Source organism: Microcebus murinus, chromosome 15 (genome assembly GCF_040939455.1).
Source record: "Microcebus murinus isolate Inina chromosome 15, M.murinus_Inina_mat1.0, whole genome shotgun sequence".
In the NCBI taxonomy this organism is placed as follows: Eukaryota; Metazoa; Chordata; class Mammalia; order Primates; family Cheirogaleidae; genus Microcebus; species Microcebus murinus.
In genome coordinates this window covers 57,401,345-57,427,656 of record NC_134118.1, presented here as the reverse complement: position 1 = coordinate 57,427,656, position 26,312 = coordinate 57,401,345, and the positions used below count along the sequence as shown (strand labels likewise).

The 26,312-nt window shown below is 35.1% G+C and overlaps 1 protein-coding gene across 1 annotated transcript in view; it reads right to left on the bottom strand.

Moving 5' to 3' along the window:
• Positions 1–351: 351 nt before the first annotated feature.
• ANKRD50 (ankyrin repeat domain 50) overlaps positions 352–26,312 on the bottom strand; it is a 41,126-nt gene continuing 15,165 nt past the window's right edge. The window contains exons 3-5 of the mRNA XM_012784168.3: positions 13,455–13,684; positions 5,530–9,080; positions 352–3,362 (exon numbers count right to left, since the gene is read on the bottom strand). Of these exons, the coding sequence (XP_012639622.1) occupies positions 5,533–9,080; positions 13,455–13,684 (3,778 nt within the window). The 3' untranslated portion in view covers positions 352–3,362; positions 5,530–5,532. The remainder of the gene's footprint in view (positions 3,363–5,529; positions 9,081–13,454; positions 13,685–26,312) is intronic.

Genomic DNA, 26,312 nt, shown 5'->3' with positions numbered 1-26,312 from the left:
AATGACCATGTTTGCAATAAAACCCCAAAATATCCAACATAAGATGTCCATAATATTCTGTTGATCAAGGAACAAACACACATGTACACAATTTATTGGATTACTGCAACTCTTGGAGGCAGGGGGGAAAAAGAACATTAAGTCCTTATAGAAGGTTAAGGAAGACGTAGAGGCTAAATCTTTTTGTCTTCCTACCTCCCTTTGGACAGTGTTATATATCTTTTTTTCTTTGTAAAATGTTTCCAAATTCATTTGCTCAGTATTTTAAAAGAAAACAACAGTTGTCTTTATTATAAATGTATCATGCATGTTCTACTGGTTCAAGGATAAAATTAAAAACAAGATATCCTCTGTAAAGCAAATATATTTATTATGCACTTTCATATACATAGGGATTTTTGTGTAATATAATACAAGGAATAAAATAAAACTTTTACAATGTGAAATTCAATGTACATTTTAGGCTATTTACACACCCCAAACCAAGGGAAAAATAAAAAAGAAAGCCTTTGCAACTACATTTACTGAGAAAGGTAAATGGAGGACATTAAGCAAAACAAACATTTGCATAGCCAAAACAATATTGAGAAAAGTATTTACTCTTGTTTTTTAAGTAGTGAACTATTTTTGGTGAGGATTCCAGTGGGGGTGAGAATGAGGGACAAAAAAATACTGGCTGTACTTTGCAGCACACACTTATTTCTGGTCAATTTTCCTTCTAAAACCTTTCCTAGAAATATTCAGGCTTTTAGTTTTCATTACTGTATTTGTATCACTTTCCTCATCATCAAATCATGACTTTTAGGGAGTGGGTACAGATGGAAGGTTATAAAAATGTTATAAGCACATGGCATCATAGTTGTTTACTGGCAACAGCTGATTTACAAAATTTAAACATTTTAATTTCAAAAATAGCTATTAAGTTTTATATTTGGGGGAATATTGTTATTTTTTAATGGGGTAGTTCATTTTCAGTTATGGTATTAAATTACCCACAGAAACAAATAAGCAAAGCAGGGCATCTCCAGCACCCTTTTCATCCTTATTCTAACTGAAAGTCACCTATGTTCTATTCCAAATCATAATTTATATAAAAACATCCAGAGGAATACTTACTTTTGAAAATCATATTTTTTCCAATAAGTTCTCTTCCTACCAACTGTTTCAAGTGTATATAATATGAATATGAAAACATTTAGCTCTTTGAAAAACATAAATCCCTTATGAAATGAGTCATATCTTTGCCCTTTGGCCACAAGGTGCACTTTTGTAAAAACAATAAAATTAAATAAATACAATTTCAATAATTCAAGGTTAATAGAAAAACTGGAAGCTTTCAAGGTTCTTTTTCTAAAGAAAAATACACATAATAAGAAATTAGAGCTTCATCCTCTACAGTAATGTAAATGTGTACTATATTTGAGACATGAGTAAAGTTGGTTCTAATAGTATGTGTTCATATTTATTAATAGAATCATTAACACTTTAAGGCTACTTTGCAAGAGTCCTATTAAGTGTATTTAATAAATGTCCCATAGGGACAAGAATTCAATACTTGAAACATTCACATTCGAGTTATTAATATTGCCTTGTCATCTTAATATTGATTTGAACTTACCGACTTATCTCCTAGTCCTCATTATGACTTATAGAAGACAGACAAAATGAGTTTTGCTGACTTTAAAAAACAAAAGCAAGAAATACCTTACAATAAGATTCAAGTGAAGCATTTATCATAACCAAATACACATTTATATTTCCATGAACAATGCACCACATGTGTCCTTTTTATGAAGATAACATTACTGCCTTTTGTTACTAGGACATATTTCTAAAGGTTTTTTTCTAGAAGTAGCAATGGTTTTGTGCTGAATCTCCAAATTCTCTTTCCTTATTCCTCCTTATCAACAGCACATGAAAAGAACGGAATTTCTCGGTTCTGTAAGATTAAACAGGGATCAAATCCATAACTTTGACTTCTAAACCGTTATGCCAACCTTTAAGAATATACACATGACCCACCTAAGAGAGCTCCACTAGTTTATCCAGGAGGTCAAGGCTGTGAGTTGCATGCTTACTTGAACCTATTTTACTTTCCTTGGTCACAGACTTTTCCCTTAACCCTGGCATCCAGCCCTCTTGCATGTAATTGTCCGAAGAAGAAAACAGGAAAGAGTATGTGGATAGAAAAGTGCAAATCCATCACTATTATTTATCAAATTACAATAAAAAAGTATGCATGTGCTATGATTGATGAGTTTGTGGTGTCATCTGGGAAGGACACATATTACATTCATCAAGAATATTCAGCAAGCTAAACCATTAAAATTAATCCAATTGATTTTGAGTGGGGCTATATTGGTCATGCAGTGATTTACAAAATAGAAACAGCTGAGAGAGAAGCCAGCATTAACATTTACACTGGGATATTATATTTCATTTGGCTAGAAGGAAGAGAAGGGTAGTCAATGAATTGTACAGGGATCAAAAATCTACCCTCAGATAGACAGGTGCATTTCCCTCTGCACACACATACAACTGAGGCATGGCTTTGTCCCTGAGAATTTTCATGCCTCAGGAATGATAGTCTGTTTTCTTGGAGGTGGAATGACAAGCGAGGAGTGGAAGGTGAAACTGCATCTCAGTGGATGAAACAGAACTTTGTTCTGCCTACAGTCTGATTGTTTGTTTCCATACTTTTAGCCAGAGATGAGGAGGATTTTACTGGGAAAATCCAGATTTGAACTACTTAGAGCAGCTCCCTAAACTATTAGAAAATTTTGTTTTAATTTGTCAAGAAACCACCTTTTCACCTTAATGTGACATTTACATAGAAACTCATTTTTATCCAATGCTGAAGGTGTAGTGAACTTAAAAGTGTTGCAAGATTTATTTTATTGAGCAACATTTTTAAAAATACAAAAACAGGCCATACACTACAATGCAAATGTGACTGAAACAGTATGCTTAAGTTTCTTTTGTCTCAAAAAGAAAAAAATAAATACAAGAAACACTGCCTTTTCATATATATTTGACCATGGCACATGCACATTTATCAAATCTTAACTTAGAATACTTTAATCAAAAAAATTTTTTTAGCTTTTATCAGGGACTGCATTTAAAAAAGTGCTTATCTTGTGTAGTGAATACAAAGCACACAAAATGAAAGTTTTTAAGCACAGAGGGTTACATTGAGAAGGCAGCCTTACTATTTAGGCACATTACAGTAATTAAGGTAACTGTACTGTAGATATCACATTCTTCTTTTTTTCCAGCAAATCAACAGGCATTTTATGTTTTCATCCAGTAGCTGAAGAACAACCACTCCAATCACAATGTCTTCTGTTTCACAGAATAGGAAACTAATGCAAAAGTTAAAAAAAAAAATTAATTCCTACATTAAGCTTATTATCTAACATATAACTACATACAGTTTAAGACTTTAAAGAATACATATATTTCTGTATATCCTTATATATATGAATTTATCATGCAAAACACAAAGTAGCCTTGTCTATTAGATTCATTATTTAATTTATAAGCCACTTTAAAAAGTCCACAGAATATTTACCTTAATTCATGTGTTTTATTACTTAAAATACATTTGCATTTTGCCTTTACAAAAGAAACCATAGAGTTGGAGGGTTGTACCATCAGAACTAAATATTTTTAAAATAAACCACAGTAAAGAAGGAAATAAATACTTATACAAATTATTTTTTAATGACATTTGACTGTTTGCCCATATATTCACATGGAAGGGTGTTTATTATTAGAAGGGGAATTTATTTATAATGTTTCACTTATCATACCTAAAATATATCCCCAAAGACAAAAGAAGCAAAAGAGGAAGATTTAAGTTTGCTTCAAAAAAGAGTACAGTTTGGGACTGCAAACTAGTTCAACCTCTGTGGAAAGCAATATGGAGATACCTTAAAGCGATACAAGTGAATCTACCATTTGATCCAGCAATCCCATTGCTGGGCATCTACCCAAATGATCCAGTGACACTCTACAAAAAAGACACCTGCACTCGAATGTTTATAGCAGCACAATTCATAATTGCAAGGCTGTGGAAACAGCCCAAGTGCCCATCAATCAAAGAATGGATTAATAAAATGTGGTATATGTATACCATGGAGTACTATTCAGCTCTAAGAAACAATGGTGATATAGCACACCTTATATTTTCCTGGTTAGAGCTGGAACCCATACTACTAAGTGAAGTATCCCAAGAATGGAAAAACAAGCACCAGTTATATTCTCCAGCAAACTGGTATTAACTGAGTAGCACCTAAGTGGACACATAGGTGCTACAGTAATAGGGTATTGGGCAGGTGGGAGGGGGGAGGGGGGCGGGTATATACATACATAGTGAGTGAGATGTGCACCATCTGGGGGATGGTCACGATGGAGACTCAGACTTTTGGGGGGAGGGGGGGAAATGGGCATTTATTGAAACCTTAAAATCTGTACCCCCATAATATGCCAAAATAAAAAAAATAATTAAAAACAAACAAAAAAAAAGAGTACAGTTTTGTTAGAGGAAAAAAAAATGATTAAGCAAAGTGGGATAAATATAGTTGTAGTACTAGCTAGCAAGATTCCTAATGAAATCTTCCAAATTAATATAGGAAATGTGCTTCTAGAGAAGTATGCAAAATATAAAAACTATGTACCTATCTATTTTTCCCATTAACTCCCTTAATATAATTGTGAAACATCCTTTGTGGTAGGGAGAAGAAAAAATGTTTTTGTTTTAAAAATATGACTATTTTGTTTAAATAAAATGGGCCTTAAATACCCATGTTGCTAATATATCCACTTACCCTCTTTCATACCTACACCTGTTGTGTGAAAACAACACTTGGAAGATTAAGAGGTCTGTAATAATAAAAATTACCTTCTACTGACTAAATCTTATCTTTGTTCTGGGTGAAAAAGGAATGAAATTAACATTTACTATTAAGTGTGACATTATACTATTTTATTCAGATCAAAGAGATGAGTATTATAGAAATAGTCCCTCCATCTGCCACCATCAAAGATCTTTTAGCAGGGGAAAATGACTGAATAGAAAGAATTCTTAATCTGGGATCCATAAATAGTATATTTATTCATTTATTCATTCATTCACTTACTCAACAAATTTTTACTGAGAAACTACCATAGGTCCAAGAACGATTCCAAGTACATAAAATACAACAGTGAATAAAATAGATAAAAGTCCCTACCCTCACAAAACTTATATTTTGTTGGGGGGTGACAAAGATTAAACACAATAAATAAAACATATAAAGTATGTTAAATAAGTGCTTTGGATAACATAAAGCAGGAAAGGGAAAAGGGAGTGCCAGAGGTGAGAAAAGTCAGATGTAAAAGGGTGATAAAGAAGGTCTGGCTTGAGAAGACATTTGAGTAGAGATTAGAAGGTGAGGGAATTGGCCACATGAATATTAGGAAAAAGAGCATTCCAAACAGAGAGAACTATACTTTTCATTTTTATTCTTCATCTTGATGAAATATTACCTTTTATAATGGTGTTTCCTTTTTATAGTTGAAGCTAGGGTCAGAGCCGTCAATCTGAAGCTTCAGGGCTTGTTTAAGGCTTAATTCTGTCTCCGAGGAAGGATACCCCTCCAATACTTCCTGATGCCCTCTATCTTGTATTGTTCTCGGGACTGAAACCCTACCAAGAAAAACCTGGTTGCTTTGCAGATGATAATTTGGATTTGTCATTATTCCATTTCTCTTCTTCTGTTCCCCACTTTGTTGATGAATAAGAAACTGCTGTTGAGATCGACCAATTTCCTGCTGAGTTGAAGGTATCATAATTTTGCACTGAGATTCTGCTGGCATTTGTTTAGGTTGTGCACTAGTCCCAGATTTGGCTGTAGGTCCTCTTTTATCAAACTGAGTCATTTCATACTCTAAAACCTTTGGCTGTGAGGAATTACTTTGTTTAGCTTTTTTCCCAGCTGATCCAGATTTGGTAGAATTTTCTGATTTACTCCCTTTATTTGCTTTAGCTGACTTCAAACTTGGCTTTACTTGGCTCCACTCAAACTCACTACTTGGTGAATTATGACTCTGTCCTAAGGACTGTGTTGTGGAAGACGGGGAAACAATTGACTGTCGACTTCTACTGCGTGGCAACGAATGCTGCTGAATTTGTTCTGTGAATGACAAGTTATGAAAGCTATCAATTGGCACTGTCTGGGCTGTTGCTGTAGATGAAGTAGTTCTCAAAGATGAATTTTTTGAGCTTTTCAGGGAATTATTTGACAGTGATGACTTCTGCCGATCAACTGTAGAATCTGGAGACTCTGAAGGAGAACTAAATGCGTGAGCTGGCCCGTTAGGCAAACCGCGTAGTGAAGGCTGCACATCCCCTCCGCCAGTACTACCAGAGCTATTTGATTTAATTGTTAATGAGTGCACTTTTGAAGACACTGACTGTAGAGGTTTTTGCTCCATTGTGTGAACAGGAGATGGGGAACAGCCATTCAAACTAGATGCACCATATTTTTCTAATAATTTAATTATCTGAGAATGTCCATTTTTGGCTGCAACACGCATAGCAGTGCGCCCAAATTGATCAGCATGGTTTGGGTCAGCACTGTGCTCTAACAAAACCTGCACAACATCAATGTGCCCTTCCTGGGCAGCAATACAGAGTGCAGTTGCACCTTGGTTACATGTATGGTCAACTACGGCACCATGCTCAATCAGAAGCTGAACCACTTTCACATGGCCCTGCCAGGCCGCAGACTGCAAAGCAGAGCGTTTTTCATTGTCTGCAGCATTGACATCGGCATGGTAGGCGATCAGAACCTGCACCATTTCCATGTGGCCTTGCCAGCAGGAAACATGAAGTGCTGTCCTTCCTTCAGCATCACTTGCTTCTACATTTGCACCATTTTCTAAAAAATATTCTGCCATTGTAAGTTGGTTTTCTAAGGCCAAGATATAAAGTGTGGGCCTACCATCAGCATCTTTGTAGTTCACATCAGACCCATGGCTAAAAAGCAATTCAACAATGTCTCTGTGTCCTTCTAATGCAGCAACCCGTAGTGCATTTCTTCCATCATAACCTCTTTGATCAATGTTGGATTTGTTTTCCAATAATATTTGAACACAATCATAATGACCCTCCTGGGAAGCTAATATGAAAGGGATTCGCCCATCATTGTCAATCTCATTTGTTCTAGCACCTTGTTCAATAAGTGCTTCACATATTAATCTGTGACCTTCAAAAGCTGCCATGTGCAAAGGTGTCCATCCAGCATCATCTCTGTGATTTTCATCTAACCCTCTATCTAGCAGAGTTCGTACCACCTCAACATTCCCTTGTGCCGAAGCTATGCTGAGGACTGTCCTACCTTCACTATCAATACTATCCACAGCTGCACCCCAAAACAAAAGTGTATTTACAACTGAGGCATGGCCCATAGAAGCTGCTGCTAAGAGGGGTGTACGGCCATTGTTGTCGGTATGATCTACATCTGCTCCCCCCTCTAGAAGCAAGTCAACCACATCAACATGTCCTTCATAGGCAGCTACCAGCAGTGGAGTCATGCCATCTTTATCACAATGATCGACTTCAGCACCTCGATCAATTAAAAGGCTGACGACTGATGCATGCCCTTTGCTTGCAGGCACACAAAGTGCAGCTACAGAGAGTGCAGTCCGGCCATCGACATCCTCATGATTTACTTCTGCTCCATGGTCCAGTAGGTGTTCCACAATCTCTCTGTGCCCCATGTATGCTGCTGCTATCAAAGCAGTTCTACCTTCATTATCAGCTTTGTTCACTTCAGCACCATGTTGTAGCAAATTCAATACAATATCCTCATGTCCACCCCATGCTGCTGCTCTTAAAGCTGTTCGGCTATCAGCATCTGCACAATCCACTTTTACGCCAGCATAAAGTAGTGCAGAAACTACCTCAGTATGGCCACCCCAGGCAGCAGATCTTAATGCTGTCCAACCATCTTGATCAGTATGATTAATATTTGCTCCACACCCAATCAAACAATTAACCACCTTGGTATGTCCCTGTCTAGCAGCTAGGGTGAGTGGTGTATGCCCATGAGCATCTTCTATCTCTAAGTCTGCTCCCCTAGAAACAAGTAAATTCACTACATCAAGGCTGCCACTGTATGCGGCATTAGCCAATAATGTTCTCCCATTTGAATCACATTGATTTACTGAAGCTCCATTATCTAATAATGTCCGAATGGAATCCTCTCTTTCTAAGGCTTGTCGTACTATGCATGATGTGCGATCATCTTCACTGTTGACGTGAGCACCAGCTTTAACCAACAGCTGTAGCACTTCTTGTTCCTTGGGTATTAAAGTAGACAGCGAGTCTCTGACAGGTGTACCATTCCATATCATCCACAGAGCTAACTCAGCTGTCTCTAATTGTAAGTTTGAATTAATTAAGTGCAATGCGAATTCTTGTGCTTCCAATGGTGTTAAATTCTTGGCTTGACAGGTATAACTCATGGCCAACATTCTATGTCCTTCTGCTGCATTACATAAATACTTCTGAGTGCAGTGTTTCACATCCAGAAGCCACTCTGCAAAACTATAGTGAAACAGTATTTTAGTATTTCCTAGTCCATCAACAAGAAGTTTAGAGAGGACATCTAACTTCCGTTGAAAGTCTTCCAAGGTTAATGACATGTTTTTGGTCCATACTGCATGATATAATTCTGTTACGGTCAAAGGTCGGCAGGCTGCAAGAATCACATTCAAAATAGGCTGAACCTTTGCAAACTGTTTTCTTACAAAAAGTCTTTGGCATAGCCAGAGATATAGACCATTTAGAGTTCCTGGGATGTCACGAATCTCTCTTAACATGATAAAGTTTTCTACCACTCCATCTAAAACTCGTTCTAGGTAAAGAAAGCATCCACTGCTTTTAATGTGCAGTTGATTTAACATCTCTGCAGTTTCTTTTGTGAGGTGTTGTCGCAAAGCTTCTTCTTGATCTAAACGATGAAGAATGTACTGTTGAACATCTTTAACAATATACGCCTTCCGAAGGTCATCTAAACTTATTTTTCGAAAACCTAGAGAAGATACAAAAAAGTAGATGTCATCAGTTGAAAAGGATTATAGAAGTTGCCATATCTTCAAAGAGAATGTCTTCAATATATAAGAAACTAATAAACAAATTAATAAATACTAATAAACAAATCAATGAATACCTATTAATATGTAAATCATTTTCTTTTCTTTCTGTAAAAACACATTAAAGGCAGAAAAATGACTTCATTTTCCTATCTACAAATGGAACTATTTCTTATTCTTTTAGTGGCTCAGTGCCTCTCCTCCACTCCATTGTAAGAAGTATTAAGCATTAGGTAATCTTACATATCCATAAAAGTACCTTATTAAGATTTTCTGAACTCCCAAATGATTAGGAAAAAAAAAATCACAGGACACATAACAAGTAAGGTCTGTTTTTACAAGATAATCTTTTTCATATGAATAATTGATATATTTCCCCCTATACAATTAAATGTGTATTAGCCTTAATTATGGAATTGAACATTTATATCCAATTAGAATATCCCCTCCTTGTCACTGCCTTTAAAGTACATTATTTTTACATGTTATCAAATTAAAATAATGAAATTTTAGACTGTCACTAAAAAACTTGAACCAATTAAAATGCAAGTTGTTCAAATTATGGTCACAAAACTTCAGCATTATAAAATAAAACAACTTAATAAAATTCAAACCAACCTAAAAATATACTAGTCACACCTATTTGAAACTCACTTTAAGTTCTTTAAAAGGAACCCTAATTTCATTCTCTGAAGGGAGATGACATCATGATGTATAAACACGAATTATTATACAATTGTGTATTCATCTTACAAAATAAAAACCTGCTGAGTGAATGAATTCAACAAGGCAATAAGGGGACCCGGTTTGCATTTTGAAGGACCATTCTGACGTTACCAAAGAAGAAGAACTGGAGCAAGTCAAAAATAGAGGCACAACCTTTCAAAGGGCTATGAGAAACTCTAGCTGAGAATCACTAAAGGCCTGGACAGCCATGGCAGCAGCAGCAGCAAAGATAAATATAAATGATGGATTTGGAAATTATTAAGAAGAGTGAGATTATACAGAGTCAGATGAATGTGGAGAAGAAATGAGAGAAGAAGGAGTCAAAGCTGACATTAACCTCTAGCTTTGCCAAAAGGATTGAAAAGGGTTGTAGAAAAGCTGACAAATTCAATTTTGGGATACTAAGCTTGAAGTACTTAGAGGAAATGGACAAATTTATGGAAAAAAGAAACCACTGAGAATGAAACATAAAGAAATAACAAATTTGCATAGCCCTAAATTTATATAAAAATGGACTCATATATACATGCACAATTATTAAATCCTCAACAGAAATAATTTCAAAAGATAAATTTCAATTATGAAAACAGACACTCCTGACCTAAGGAGGGTATAATTTTCAGCAATCAACATTTACTAGTGATCTGAGATGGAAAAGATGGCTTGTCTCACATCCTTTTTCTGTGTGTCCATTTGTTTTTGGCTTTATAAATTCCTTAAAGCATTTAAGTCAGAAAAAGTAAACACCTGGAATGTTGCTAATAAAAAAGTTATTTAAAACTAGTGCTATCTTACCTTACACAGTGTTTTAAAGTTGCCACAGTAATGCTGATGTACTGACTGATTTACTTGAAAGATCATATAAGCCAATCTGAATAAACACCTATAATTTAAACATAAGTACTAAGATCTCATGATTGAAACTTGAGATAAGCCTCGGGTATTTCCTTTACAGCAACGCAAAATGACTAATACAGGCATATAGAAGGAAAACTGAAAAATCCCCCAAAAAAACTTGAATAAATGAAGAAATATCCCATGTTCATGGGTAGAAGGAAAGCATATTTTAAATGTCTAATTTTTTCTAACTTCAATGAAAAATTTTAAAAAATCTAAATATTTTTGGTTTTTATCATTGATAGTTATAATTTTAAAATATGCTATGTAAGTCAATTTAGAGGAATAAAGGTAAAAATATACAATTTAGAATAATAATGTTGATGGCAAAGAGGGCTAGGAAGTAACTGTATAAGAAAATTACAAAAATTAAACCAATATGTGGACAGATAGTTTAGAAGAACAGATGAATAATTTAGAAACAGATCAATAACACATGGACATACATATATGCACACATACCTAAACTTAATGTATGATAAAAGGAACATCACCATATATGTAATATACTAATAACATATATGTCATATATTATAAATAACTTTAGTAACATCCTCAAATTTTTACCCCTAAATTCCAAATCTACCATCAACAGAGATATAGTCAAATTTTTATATACTGCCCAGCACTTTTAATAATTCATAATATCTCAAGGGAAAGAATAGGGTAAGGGAATCTGACTATAATCTGGTTCCTCTTGATTACTAGTTTATTACTTTTTCCACTAAAACATGGCTCAAAGAAAATACAAGTTCATATGATAGCTTTGTTTTAAGCTATGTTCTGGATTCTAGGGAGATAAGGGCAGTGGACGAGATGGGAAAAATTTCTATTCTCATGGAGGCTAGCTATATCCTAGCAGAAGAGACAAACTAGCGAGTAAACAAATAAAATACAAACACATTTTAAACACTAGTAAGACATATAAAGAAAATAAAAGCAAATAAAGAGAGAATGTGTATGATTAAGTAGGTGGAGAGGGAAAACTATAACTAGAACAAAAACCAAAGTCAGAAGCCTGTATTTGATTGATATTTGAGCAGAGATCTAAATGGAAAGATGGTAAGCAGTTCAAGGAAAGAGCATTCCAGTCAGAAGAACATCAAGTGCAAGACCTTAAAGCAAAAAAAATCTGAAAATACCAAACACTCACTGATGAAAATGTAGAGAGAAAAGGAAAATCTGTTATGTTGTAGGTAGGAGCACAAATTATTTCAAGCACACTAGCTAGTAATTTGGCAAAATTAACTAAAGCTCAAAATGTACATACTTTATAACCCAGCAATTCCAAGTCTAGGTTTATAAGGTTAACTTTAGCACATATGCACAAGAAAACATGGACAAACATATTCATGGAGCATTTTTCAAAAGAGCAGAAAACTAAAAATGATCTAAATGCTCATCACTAGGATAATGGAAAATAGGAAATTTATTCATGGGGAGGAACACTCTCTAGCAGTTAAAACCAATGAATTAGATTTATAAGCAGTAACAGTATAGGGCTCAAAAATAATGTTTGCTAAAGAAAGAGAATAAAATGATAATAATAGCAACAATATATTTATAAAGCACATTCTTTGTATTAGGTATTATCCCAAGTGCTTCATATGTAACTTGTCATTTAATCCCCATATTTACAGATGAAGAAACTGAAGCAGAGAGAATATAAGCTACATAAGGTCAAACAGCTAGTGAGTGGTAAAGGCTAAGATGATATATGCAGTGTTTCTTTCATGCAAACTATAAAAATATATAGTATATAAATATGAGTTCATAGCATATAAAATAAGCTAATGATACTGGTTTTCTCTAATGAGGAAAAGAAAGGAATGGGTGACATAGGCCAAAAGAGGCATAGATTTTACCTATGGCTGGCACATTAAGTGCTACCCAAGTGTTAGCTATTGTCATTTTAACCCCCAAATTTTTACCAACTATATTTTTACCAATAAAAACAAAATACTATACATGGAAACCAAAAGTTCTGCCATTCATAGCAAAGGAGTCTAAGAGACAAACTGATGGAGGGAATAAAGCTGGTTACAGAAAATCATTTCAACAAATTAATAAAGTTTCACCATACTGTAAAATATATAGAACTTCTTAAAAGTGATATGGCTAATTAACTATTAATTAATATGTCTCCAATTACATGATAAATACTGAGATAGGTCCTTGTTTTATACTCCTCTAATTGCCATGGGACAAAGAAGAGTGCTTTTACATAATCTAATAGGACTAACCACAATTCCAGTATAGTAGTAAAAAAAAGAAAAGTAAAAAAGTAAGGTAAGAAACAAGGAAAAGAAAAAAATGGATATGTACTTTTATATAGTACAGAGACTATAATCTCACACATCAGAAACGGGTTACAAAAGCATATATTTCAAGAGGTATCCTAAAGGGTGGTTAACTCTAGTCTCTGTCCTCTTATACCAAGAAAAACGCCATAGAGTAACTGCCACTGACTTCAAACAAACAAACAAAATATTCACTAGTCTTAAGATGCTCAGTTTAGCTAGAAGAAATATAAACTGATCATGAAACAACAGCATAATAAATGCAGCCCCATAGATATATAGCAACAAATATCCAAATCTTCAACTATATACTTTCCTCTAAGAAAGAAACACATATACTTAGTTCATCATGAAAAATATTTGATGACAACAGTAAGTAATTATGCTTACCAGTAAACATTTTAGTAACAGCTTTACTCTGTTTTCGGGCAGAGCAGAGAAGCAACAGCCAAGGTGGGAAGAACTCATGGTGTCCGGCTAAAAGCTCTGCAACAGTCCCAGATAAGCTGGTAGACGTTTGCTCACCCTCAGCAATGTTACACCCTTCATCAACAGAATCAACAAGCAGGTATAAGCTTTGCTGGGGAGGCTTCATTCCCAAAAGAGGGAGCAGAACACACCTGAAAAACATCCAAATGAGCATTTTGAATGTTAATGGCTATGATATTCAGATTTAGTATTCAAATGTTAGATCAATAATTGTAAACATTTTAAGAATAAAATAAAATAAGGTATTAGAAGAAAAATGTTATGTGTCAATTTCATACTTTAGATAAAGTCTTGAGAACTGTCCTGATAACAGTATTTTCCACAATAATATATGTGTGTGTGCTAGTGATTCAGCATAATTAGGAAAGGCTGTAGGAACTGAAGGAGACTATATTTCAATATTACCCTTCAGATTTTTGAATTAGTGATAAAAAGCTTGAATTATGACAAGGTAAAAACATGGTGCAGAGGAGAAAACAAAACAAACTTTGGGGATCACCTTAATAAGAAGAAAAATATCAAGAGTTCCACAAAATTTAGAAGTGTTTTATCATTATTTTTTCTCACATTACTGCACTTTATACCAGCTTGTCATCCACAAATTTTATTTTAAAAGACTGAATATATCCCATTTGATAGATTTTCAAATACCAAAGTAAAGAATAAGTTATTAGGTTTTATTCCATTGATTAATTTATTTCCTACTCATGTAATTTTGCAGTTAAATATAACTTTTTCATAAATAAAACACTGATCATTCATTTTCAACAAATATTTACGTGTGTGCCATGTGGTCAGTAAGGTGGTGAGCAGATACGACAGAGAAGAGGATATAATCCATACAATTATGGACACCAGAAGCTAACAAATAATATTTTCTACAACTCTCTTCTTCATCTTTCAATCCCATAGCCACCAGCATCCAATTTATCACCATGCAACAATCAATACTTCTTTCTTAAAATCTTTCAAATCCATCTTAGTCTGTAATATCGTCATCCTCACCCAAACTACCTTCATCTCTTTCACCTGGGCTGTAACAACCCACATGTCTGCAACAACTCCCCTTCAGTGAGTTTCTGCATAGCCAGAGTCACGGTTTCAAGTGCTACTCCAGCCACACTAGCCTTCTTTCGGTAACTTTTCTGAGACACAGTTACACAAGGGCCTTTTCATTTATAGTTTTCTCTGCCTGGTATGCACTTCCCTTCTCTTTTCATGTAGTTGTCTCATCCTTAATATTACATTTTAAGTTTGAGAGTCAATTTCTCAAGGGCAAATCCCTATTTATATGCTTTTATACTATCAAATATGGTAGTTCCTTTTCACTGCCCTACCAATTTTGTAATTTTATATTTACTTATTTAATGTCATTAATTTTATTAATTTTTTTAGGTGTAAGTATCAAGAACAGAGACTAAATTGGTTTTGCTCATCAGTGTACCCCTGGAACCTAGCATAGTGACCATAGTAGGTCCTAAATAAAGACTTGACATTGTTGCAATCTAGAATGGAAAACAAATAACTTCAATGCAGTGTGCTCAGTGGTATGATAAAATGCAGTAAAATTTCTAACAAGGTAAAGAAGAAATTAACAACTCAAGTCAAATAGGTAGGCAAGGCAGAGAATGTAGAGAAATATTCAAATATTGGGTGCTCAACATGAACTAAGTGTTGAAAAACCAATTACAACTCTCTAGGAAGACGAAAGGAAAGATGGGGCAATCCTGGCAAGGACATGCAATATGCCAAATTTGGGAAAATCTACTCTATTGTAACTTATGGATATATATTGTCTGCTATGAGAACAATGATAGTTGATGAAAACCAGTAATACAGTCACACTATCGTATGGCATAATCAGCGCCATTTCAGAGGTTGCACACAGGCTTGTGGAGTATATAGGAAGCCAACCTAACCTACTTTTGATAGGGAAGATGTGGGGAGAAAAGTCAGGGAAGTTAGTTAGGAATTGAGGTTGGTAACGTAATGAATGAGCCAGAAGATTAGGAGAAAGAGCTAGGGGTAGGGGAGGACACACAAGAAAAACAATCTAGTTGAAACAATAGCACATGCAAAGGCTTGGAGAAGAGAAAGACCAGTGAATAAAGAAAATATGGAAGAAAATAATTATGAAAATGAGTAGATACTGGGCTTTGTAAGGTTTATTATGAAATTTGGGCTTTGTCCTAAGGGTACTAAGGAGCCACTGATATATTTTAAGCAGAAAATTGGTATGTTTACATTTTTGTTTAGAAAGATAGCATTGGCACATGAGGGAAAACCTGAAGCAGGGTAAATTTATAAGAAAAGAATGAGACAGGAGGTCATTGTTTAGAACTTAGCAAAGAAAAGAAAAACAAACAAACAAACAAATCTCCGTCCTGATGACTACTATCACCAAATGCCACCACTGCTAACTTTAATTTGGTGCTCTCTCTGCTGTAATTAGTACATGTAAGTACATGTTCATTAACTCATCTGATTCTCACATTAACTCTGTAAGATGAGCACTGTTAAAATACTTGTTTCCCGATCATATAATCAAGGCACAGGAGGATCAGTCATTTGTCCAAAGTTACTTAGAAGTGATAAAAAAAAAAAAGATTCAACACCAAGGTCTGGTACACAAGGATGAACATTCATCCCGGATTGCTTAGAACTTTTCCAGTTTAAGCCCTGAGTCTCAGGGACTAGTTTCCCCTCCCCTCCCCATCCCCTTCTTCCCCTAGTCTCCAGCTTGTCTTTCCCGTGTTACTTGCTGGCTTCTCATTATCCCCTAGTTTCCCTAAGATAAAATCCTAGGATTCATTCTTGAGTCCTCCCTTTCATTCTAGCACACAGTCCTCCTTTCTACTCTAACTCTAAGCTTTTTTTCCATTCAGGGCTTATTTCTAACACTGAGTTTCTTTCCACTGAGGGCCTATGCACTTGCTGCTCTCTGTGCATAGAAAGTTCCTGCAGGCAGAACTTCGTATCCTTCAGGTTTCAACACAAATATTACTCCTGAAAGAGGCCTTCCCTGACCAACACATCTACAGTAGTCCTCAGCATCAATATTGCTATTACCCTAACACTTCATCCCATTTCTTTTCCTTGTAGCATTTATCACATTCTCAAGTTAACTTAGTGTGTCATTTGTATACTGTTTCTGTTAAAAGGCGGGGAGTAAAGTGTCCCACCTCCACACTTTTCTCCCCATAGCATAGGCTCCATGAGGGCAGGGACTATGCTTATCTTGTGCACTATTAGATTGCCAGCGCTGAAAACCATTCTAAGCACATCACACACGATACATTTGCTTCACAAATGAGGTACTTGATGGAAAAGCTGCTACTTTAAAACAACAGATAAAAAAATTACTAAACTCAGAATTTCTATTTTCAGTTACCTTTCAATTATTTCAAAATCACCTATGTGGGGACACCTACACCTACACATTCTGTCAGGTTGCATTTTACCATTTTGTAAAATGAAAATCCCACCAAAGTATGCATACAGATTTTCACATTTGTGGATATTTACGGATTTATATATACATATTTTATTATTAATATTGCAAACAATGTAATAGTGTTAGGTTATCATAGTCATACAAAGATAACTACCATATTTAAAAGCATCCATATGTTATAGGGTTTTACTTTTATATGTATATCTGATTACATGTCTTATATTTCTTAGCTTAATTTAATACTCTGCTAATATTTACTACATTCTTACTGTTTTTATTAATTCAATTTAAAATCCTTGGCCAGTTTTTACCTCATTTTCAATTCTGTCTTGAGTATGAGTACTGCCAAGATCATTCTTCTGTAGCTACCCTTTTATTTATTTACTTAAATTTTTTTTAATTGACAGATAAAATTAGATGCATTTACCACATATAAAATGATGTTTTGAAGTATACATACATTGTGGAATTACTAAATCTATCAAATTAACATATGTATTAATTCATAGTTATCATATTTGTGGTGAGAACACTTTTGATTTCCTGTCAGAAAGGCAACTAAAATTCTAAGATAAAAGACATCCATTATTCTTTTTCTTTGACACAATGTATTTATTTACTGCCTTTTTCTCAGGTGGCTAATTAGTTTTTTAAAGCGACTATAAAATAAATTATAAGGAATATACTATGAGATAGATTGATAAATAGATTGACCATGTACAACAGTATCCTCAGAGTTAAAATTGTTACTGTCAGACATGAGGTTTCAGCTTACTCTCTTCCTTATTTGTTCAGATACAGAGAACTAGAAAGAATGTCCCTCCGAGGTTTTCAACAAAACAAGCCAGACAAGCTACAAGTTCAAGTTCAAGTCAGGTAAAAGAATTAAAGAAGACAGGGTGCTGTGGCTCATGCCTGTAATCCTAGCACTCTGGTGCTAGGCCGAGGCAGGAGGACTGCTCAAGGTCAGGAGTTTGAGACCAGCCTGAGCAAGAGCGAGACCCCACCTCTACTAAAAATAGAAAGAAATTACTTGGCCAACTAAAAATATATAGAAAAAATTAGCCGGGCATGGTGGCGCATGCCTGTAGTCCCAGCTACTTGGGAGGCTGAGGTAGTAGGATTGCTTGAGCCCAGGAGTTTGAGGTTGCTGTGAGCTAGGCTGATGCCAAGGCATTCTAACCAGGGCAACAGAGTGAGACTCTGTCTCAAAAAAAAAAAGAGTTAAAGAAGAGTGTAGAGTCCCTGGGGCCACCGATTATGAGAGAGTTCATACCTTGTAGATTTTTTTCTACTGATCCCACAGGGCTTTAAAAAAATAGTAACAATCCTAGCTGGAGAGGGCACAGAATGAAATCCTCCCACCTAAATTATTCTACCATATATCCCTTAAGGAAAAAGCCTTAATAAGGGGAGGTGGGAGGGAAGGGACTAGTGGAAATCCACTGTAGCCTACAACAAGGGGTCAGGCAGGATCACTAAGACCTCACCCTGATCAAGGGTCACAAAGTAGACTTAATCAGAAAAACAGAAAATGTTCCCACCCTTTGTTCTGCACTCCCATACTCCACCCTCAAGGATATGAGAGTTGCAGAAGGGAAGAGTTTGAGAGCTGAAAGTAGAGTAGATGTTGAGAATATCCACCTAGAAAATCAGCACCATCCAAAACACAACATATTGTTAAAGGATTAGAAGTCTGAGGTTCATGAGGGTAACCACTACAGCAACAACAAACATCAAATCTCTTGACTACTGACTAAATTAATTCATCTCCCCTCTAATCAAGACAGTAAGGTACATATTTGTTAAAGATAGACACATAGAAATTCTAGAAACAAACCAGAATAAATATAGGAAGATGATTTTTTCATATAGTTGGAAAGATATTTCAATTGAGAAAGGAAAGTTTTTTTCAACAAATGATGCTGATTCAAAAGATGACAATTGGAGGTCTACATGCAAAAAGATGAGCTTCAATAAGTATTTCTCACCTCTTTAAACAAAAATTTACTCAAAATAGATCATAGACTCAAATGTAAAACAAACTCTTCATGATCTTTAGTTAGGTAAAGAGTTGTTAGACACTACACCAAAAGCAGGATCTATAAAGGAAAAAAAATTGAAAATTGACTTTATCAAAATTAGTCATTATAAAGAGAATGAAAAGACAAGCTGAAGACTGGCAGAAAATATGTCAAGTGAATTTCTGACTAATGACTGTATCAAAAAGTACATAAAGAACTAAAAACTCAACAAGAAAAAATTTTTATGGGCAGAAGAGTGGAATATTCACTTTAGAAAATACAGGGGTATCAAATAAGCATATAAAAATATGCTCAACATCATTAGTCATTAGGGAAATTCAAATTTAAACCACAGTGAAATACCACTAAACACCTCATAGTGTTGCTGAAATAAACAAAAACCCTGACAATACCAAGTGTTAGCACAGAGCAATTCATCTCTAAATGGTACAGACATGTTGGAAAAATTTGGTAGTTTCTTAAAAAGTTAAACATATAACTACTGCATGACCCAGCAATCCCACTTCTAGGTATTTACCTAAGTGAACAGAAAACTTACGTCCCCACAAAAATCTGTATATAAGTGTTTACAGTAACTTTATTCATGATCCCCGAGAGGTAGAAACAATCCAGAAGCTCTTTAACTGGTGAATGGATAAACCAACTGTGGCACATCCATACAACTGAATACTACTCAGTCATAAAAGAAAAAACAACAAAACAAACTACTGATTCATACAACAACATAGATGAATCTTAAATGCATTTTCTAAGTGAAAGAATCGAGATCTAAAAGGCTGCATGTACAATTTAATTTATATGACACATGGAAAAAGCAAAACTACAGGGACAGAGTTTAGATCAGTGGTTGCCATAGGTTGGAGTGGGGGAAAGAGTTACTAAAAAGGACAGCAAGTGGGAATTTTTGTGATGATGGAACTGCTTTCTTAGTAGCATGACTGTGGTGGATACATGACTCCATACATCTGTCAAAATGATAAAATTGTACTCCACAAAGAGTGAACTTTATGTAAACTAATAATAATAATAATAAATTATGACTGTTACTATGTCTCTGAAAAACAAAAGACATAGCTTGGTATATACCAGAGTCAGAATATTCAGAACTTAGGAGACTAACTCTGTCCTTAATGTGCAACATTGAGTAAGTCATTAAAAAAACAGAAAGTCTTTGTTAACGGGTTGTTCTCTTTCCAGTTGGTACTCTGAGGTTCATGTGGACAGACCAATGCTCTTAGATCAGATCATTATCACTAAAGTCACTGAAGCCCATCTAGACTTAGTAGCATGCTGAGTCAAAGCCACAGGCTTCTGTTTTCCAGGACCTGACCAACAACTGGCACTTTACCCATTTCTCTAACCTCATCCACTATGCTCTGGGTTCTTTGAACAGACCCTCCTTTCACCCTCAGAACCTTGATGCATGATGTTCCCTCTCCTGCTATAATTTTCAACCCTCTTCACCTCAGAGTTTTTATTCATCCTTTAGAGATCAGCTCAAATATCACTAACTCAGGTCTTCCCTGACTACACTTTTCGCCAGATGGACAACCCAAATGAGGTATAAGTATATATGCCTATAACACTACTAATCAAGTAACTAAGGAATTGGTACTTTAGCACCCCCTTCAAAAACTCTAGGAGAGAAGGAACTACCTACCTACAATTCACCACTGCATTCTAACAGCTAGCCCCGGACCTTGCAGAAAGTGGATGATTGATAAATATTTATATAGACACAAGATAGTTCTGAATGTAACAAAAGGCTCACCCTCCCATCTGACTGCATTAGGTGGAATAGCAATCTTTTTCTGCCTTTGGACTTGAAAAATCCTCTCTTCTGCAGTCTCAAGAATGCTGGCTTTCAGACTGGAACTTACACTGTTAGCTTTCCTGATATTCAGGCCTCCAAACTCGGGCTGGGATGATACCACTGGATCTCTTGGATCTCCAGCTTGCTACTAACTGTGGATTTTGGGATTTCTTTGTCTCTGAAATTGTGTATGCCAATCCCTTACAATAAATCTTTTGGAGGGACATATGTATATGTCTAAATGTATACATATATATCTTTTGGGTTCTGTTTTTCTGGAGAACCATAATACAGGGCTTATTGTAAAATTTTTCCTTCATTCATACATGTTACTTTCTTAAATTTGGGTTTTTTAAATGTGCATCCTGTATCTTATACTTATACCTACAAAACATTTATTTATGCCTTTCCATTCATCTTTGGAGTATTACTCCATTCTTACTATGCTTGAAAGTACATAAAAGCACATGTGTGTGATTTTTTTGGTTTGGGCCCTAGAAAGAAAGAAATTAAACTGCTACTCAAGGACATGCTAGTGTTATACAAAAACAAATAAACAAAATATCTATGCATCATTAAGAGAGATATACCTCTCTCAATTTCAGGGACATTTATAATATGCCAAAATATGGCAAAAGCTGTTACAGTCACTTAAGAGTAATGGAAGGGGCTCAACATCTTTCTTAGACTTCTAAAAGATTCTAAAGAAATATCCATATGCCATCTCTGAAATCCCAGTTTAAAAAAAAATGGTAATACATGATTTACCTTATTTCCTAAACTCCTAATAACTGAATATTAATTTTGTCTTCTCTTAAGATTAAGCTGCACTATATAAATTACCTGAGTTACCAAATTACCTCACATTATTGCCTTTGACCTACCCTAATGTTGAAGCTAACATTTGAGAGGCATATTTTCTGAGAAAAGTCTGTTTTTTAATATTGATAACAGATCCATTTTCATGTCAGTAAGAGTATTTCCTAAAAAAAATACATTTCCAACTAAGAAGATAAAAGTAATAGATATTAGTAAACAAAAGTATGACAATATTTTAAAAATATACTACAATTTAAAAAGTCAGTTATTTAAAATAAATAGCAATACCTTTACAAATACTTCACACACACAAAAAAGGTCATGCTATACTATAATTAACTGTTGTAGGTTTTAACATCTTTCTACTTCTGGTATGTGATTAAATAATTCCTGCTATTTTTGATCAAATAATGGGACTAGAACACTCTACTATAAATTTGGGGTGGACAATTGTATTTCTTTAAGGCCACTGACCTGTATGCAAAAGAGCAAGACCAAGAGAGAAGGAACATATGGAGAAAGAACTAAAGAAGACAAAATCAATTTGGGCCATGTACCCAAAGTAAATTTATCAGTATTTTTTCAAAAATAAATCATTTGACTCAAACTTTCTATTGAATAGTATAAACATGCATTTATTCCATAAATGTAACACATCTTTGTTATGGCCTTAAAGTAAATGGTAGAGGAAAATCAAGAGGAACAATCTAATAGGACTCAGAGAGAGAGAGAGAGAGAGAGAGAGAGAGAGAGAGAGAAAGGGAGAAATGGAATGGAAAGAAATGGAGAAAAAGGCCCACTGGTTTGAATTGTAAATGGAATAGCAATGCCCCACCTCCACTTATGATTCAGACTATTATCATGTTATTCTGAACTCATTTTGTTGTATGTCGACTTTAATATTGAGAAGAATACTTACATTTTTAACTCTGTAAAGATACTAAAGTTCAAGAAATTATTTCTCTGGGGTATAATAAGTACAATTATTACTGAAACAAAATTGATAGGAGGGATTCCCCATTTCTGGTCTTAGTGGTACACTTAAAGATTCTGATTCGTCTTGCCATTCTTTCCCCTCCTTTTTGAGTCTCTTAAAGGAAAGGGTGCAATATGAATGAAAAGCATACTTTTTCTCTAGGAAAAACTCTTTGTCTCTGGCTACATACCCTAAACTGAGGGCAGCAGAGAAATCCTTTAATGTTGTAGCCTCCAACTCCTGGGTCATGGACCGGTACCAGTCAGTGGCCTGTTAGAAACTGAGCCGCACAGCAGGAGGTGAGCAGGAGGTGAGCACCAGACCAGCGAGTGAAGAGTGAAACTTCATCTGCATGTATAGCCGCTCCCCATCACACTCATCACTGCATAAGCTCTGCCTCCTGTCAGATCAGCAGCGACATTACATTCTCACAGGAGCAGGAACCCTACTGTAAACTGAGCATGGAGTAATCTAGGTTGCCTGCTCCTCATGATCTAATGCCTGATGATCTGAGGTGGAGCTGAGGCAGTGGGGAGTGGCTGAAAATACAGATTATCATTAGCAGAGAGGTTGGACTGTACAATAAATGTAATGAGCTTGAATTATCCTGAAACTACCCCTGCCCTCCCCACAGTGGAAAAATTGTCTTCCATGAAAATGGTCCCTGGTGCCAAAAAGGTTGGTGACCACAGCTTTAATGCAACAGCAGTCCAAAATTACTAATTCTCATCTATTTTAGAATAGCATTCCTATTCTAAAACTCCAAAATCCAAAATCCTCTAAAATCTGATACTTTTTGAGCACTGACATGAAACCACAAGAGGACCATTCCATACCTGACCTCATGTGATGGACCTAAGTGAAAATGAATGCTCATAACACATAGTTCATTTGTGTTTCCAGGGGAAAAATAAAATTACCTTTAGGCTATGTGTATAGGGTATAAGATATAAATGAATATCCTGTCTAGACTTGGGTCCCATCCCCAAGATATCTCATTATGTATATGTAAATATTCCAAAATCCAAAAATAGTTAAAATCTGAAACACTTCTGATCCCAAACATTTCAGATAAGGGATATTCAAAACTTGCATTAACTCAAGCTGTTCTGCATTCAGAAGTTGGTAATGAACTGAAGTTGTCAAGTACTAAACACACAAAATCATACATAGACACTGAAATACATGTCTGGGAAGTGATTTAACTGGTAGGTATTTTACAGCAATTTGGCTTTCTGGTGGGAGGAGATGGTTAGGGGAATATAATACATTTGTCGTTTAAATCAAATACATGTGAAATGTGTATTAATTTTCTTCTTCAGGAAATCAAATTAAATATAAAAATGGAAAAAAAAAAAAAAAACCCACAGTAAATCCTGCCATGGTCTAAGTGAGTCCCTCCCAAAATTCATACGTTAAAATCTTAACCCCTAGTAAGAGGTGAGGCCTTTGGAAGGTGATTAAATAATGAGAGCAGAGACCTCATGAATGGGATTAGTGTTCTTATAAAAGAGACCTCAGAGAGCTAACTCATCCCTTTCTACTATGTAAGGACCAATGAAGGCCATCTGTGAACCAGGAAATTGGCCCTGACCAGATTTGAAATGTGCCAGAATCTTGATCTTGGACTTTCCAGCCTTCAGAACTGTGAGAAATAAATTTCTATTGTTTATAAGCTTTCTTCCCAGTCTACTGTATTTCATTATGGCAGCCCAAACAGACTAATATGCAACCAAATATTTACAGAGTGCTTACTATGTATGAAGCACTGTGCTAAATAATCTCTATGGGTTTACCTGTTTATCCCTCACAACAATCCTATAAAGTAGATACTATTATCATTGCTATTTCACAGAAGAAGAAACAAAGCTTTAGAGGCTAAGTACCTTGAAAAGTGACACAAGTACTAAGTGGCAGAAGTAGGAATACGATTGTAATCATTTCAAAATTCCTCTTCTTGATTATTATGTAGAACTGCTTCTGAAAATATCAAAGAATATAAGATAAGAGCTTGAGGTCCAATTTTAAACAAGAAAGTAGTTAGAACAACATGACTAAACCAGACAAGTGACACTAACTTTTCAGCAATTAAATCAGCTGAAAACATTTTTAGGGAAGAAACAAAATGATGACTTTTAAGGTCTTGCTGACTGAATATGCTACTTTTCAAATTTTACTTTCCTCAGAGTATTAAACATTCATGTTTGTTTGCTACAGATTCTTTACTAAAAATTAATGTCTCAATACTGAAATTCCAGGAAATCAGTAGATGGCAGGTATTCATAATAATTTTGCTGAACTTATTATATAGTTAATATCAAGGGTTTAATTATGTGATTTTCTGCAATGTGTCAGACTACTCTTTCAATATATTAAGACTGCTCCTAAGTTTCATTTTATTCAGTTACCATGCTAGATGCAGAATTATGATTATTGACAAAAAATACCCAGATCTAATGCTTTTCAATTATAATTACCTACATATTTTTTCTATATTCATTACCAACTACCTTGATATTTAAGGAATTTAAAAAATTAAATTATACATATTAATAATTTTACCAGATTAACCATTTTGAATTCTGGAGCCTGAAATCTCACTACTATCTGGGAGAAATTTAGTATCAAAACATATTTAGAGTTTACCTAGAAAGTAAAACTAAATCTTCTGAAATAATCTGGAACATATGCTAAAACATCTGACTATCATTTTATTAACCAAATTATTGAATTCTTGTAAAAAGCAAGTTATTATAAAAAAATATGGTTTTATAGAAGATGAAAAGTAGAAAAAGTACCACTAACTATTCTTACTCAATATGTCATGTCTTTCTTTAGGAAAACAAATGTAGGTCCTATTTTTATTTCTTAGGAATAAAATTACTCATGCAATAGATTAAAGTATGTAGAATGGTGGGGGAAAGGCAGTATAATCAATACTGCCTATCAGGAACCAAATACGATCTGTTCATTTACCAGAAAAAAAAATCTAGTAAATAAAATGGATAACTAAAATCAGTTCAGGAGTTTAGCCAAAATGTAGGGTAAAATTTGTTTCTGAATTTTTTGACCAAAGTGTTTTATAATAATTTCACACTTTTATGAACCATCTATCTCCCTTTTGCTAAAACATAATAGGGAAACATGGAATAAAAAAAGAAAGAAAAACATAGCCAGTCAAAACCAAGGTAAACATTTCAAAGTATGAGAAACAGAAAAGAATCATAAATAATGCTCTGAATGAGCCTAAAGCTCACCAAAAACATATGTAATGGCAGCCTGCAGATTTGCTTGTGGAAGTAAACGGGACCACAAGTTCTGCCTCTAGAAATGGGACTCAGGCTCACTGTTTAGAACTAGGAGCTGGAGTTAGGGCTGACTCTACTAATAATGAAAAATAGATGGAACTAAAAGCACTGTTGACTACCACCGAGGGTTATGGTTTTTAAAAAGCAGCAGAGAGCACACAAAGCTAGCCTCAGTGGAGACGGGAACTGAACCTAAAATGGTCATGTGTCAGTGACTGAATCTACAAAATCACTGGTATCGCTTGGAGTTGGAGCTTCCTATCTCAATTTTCAGCCCTCATGCTAGATCACTCTTGGGCATGGCAATGGTGGAGGCAATCAATAACCATTAGAGCAGGAGGGCC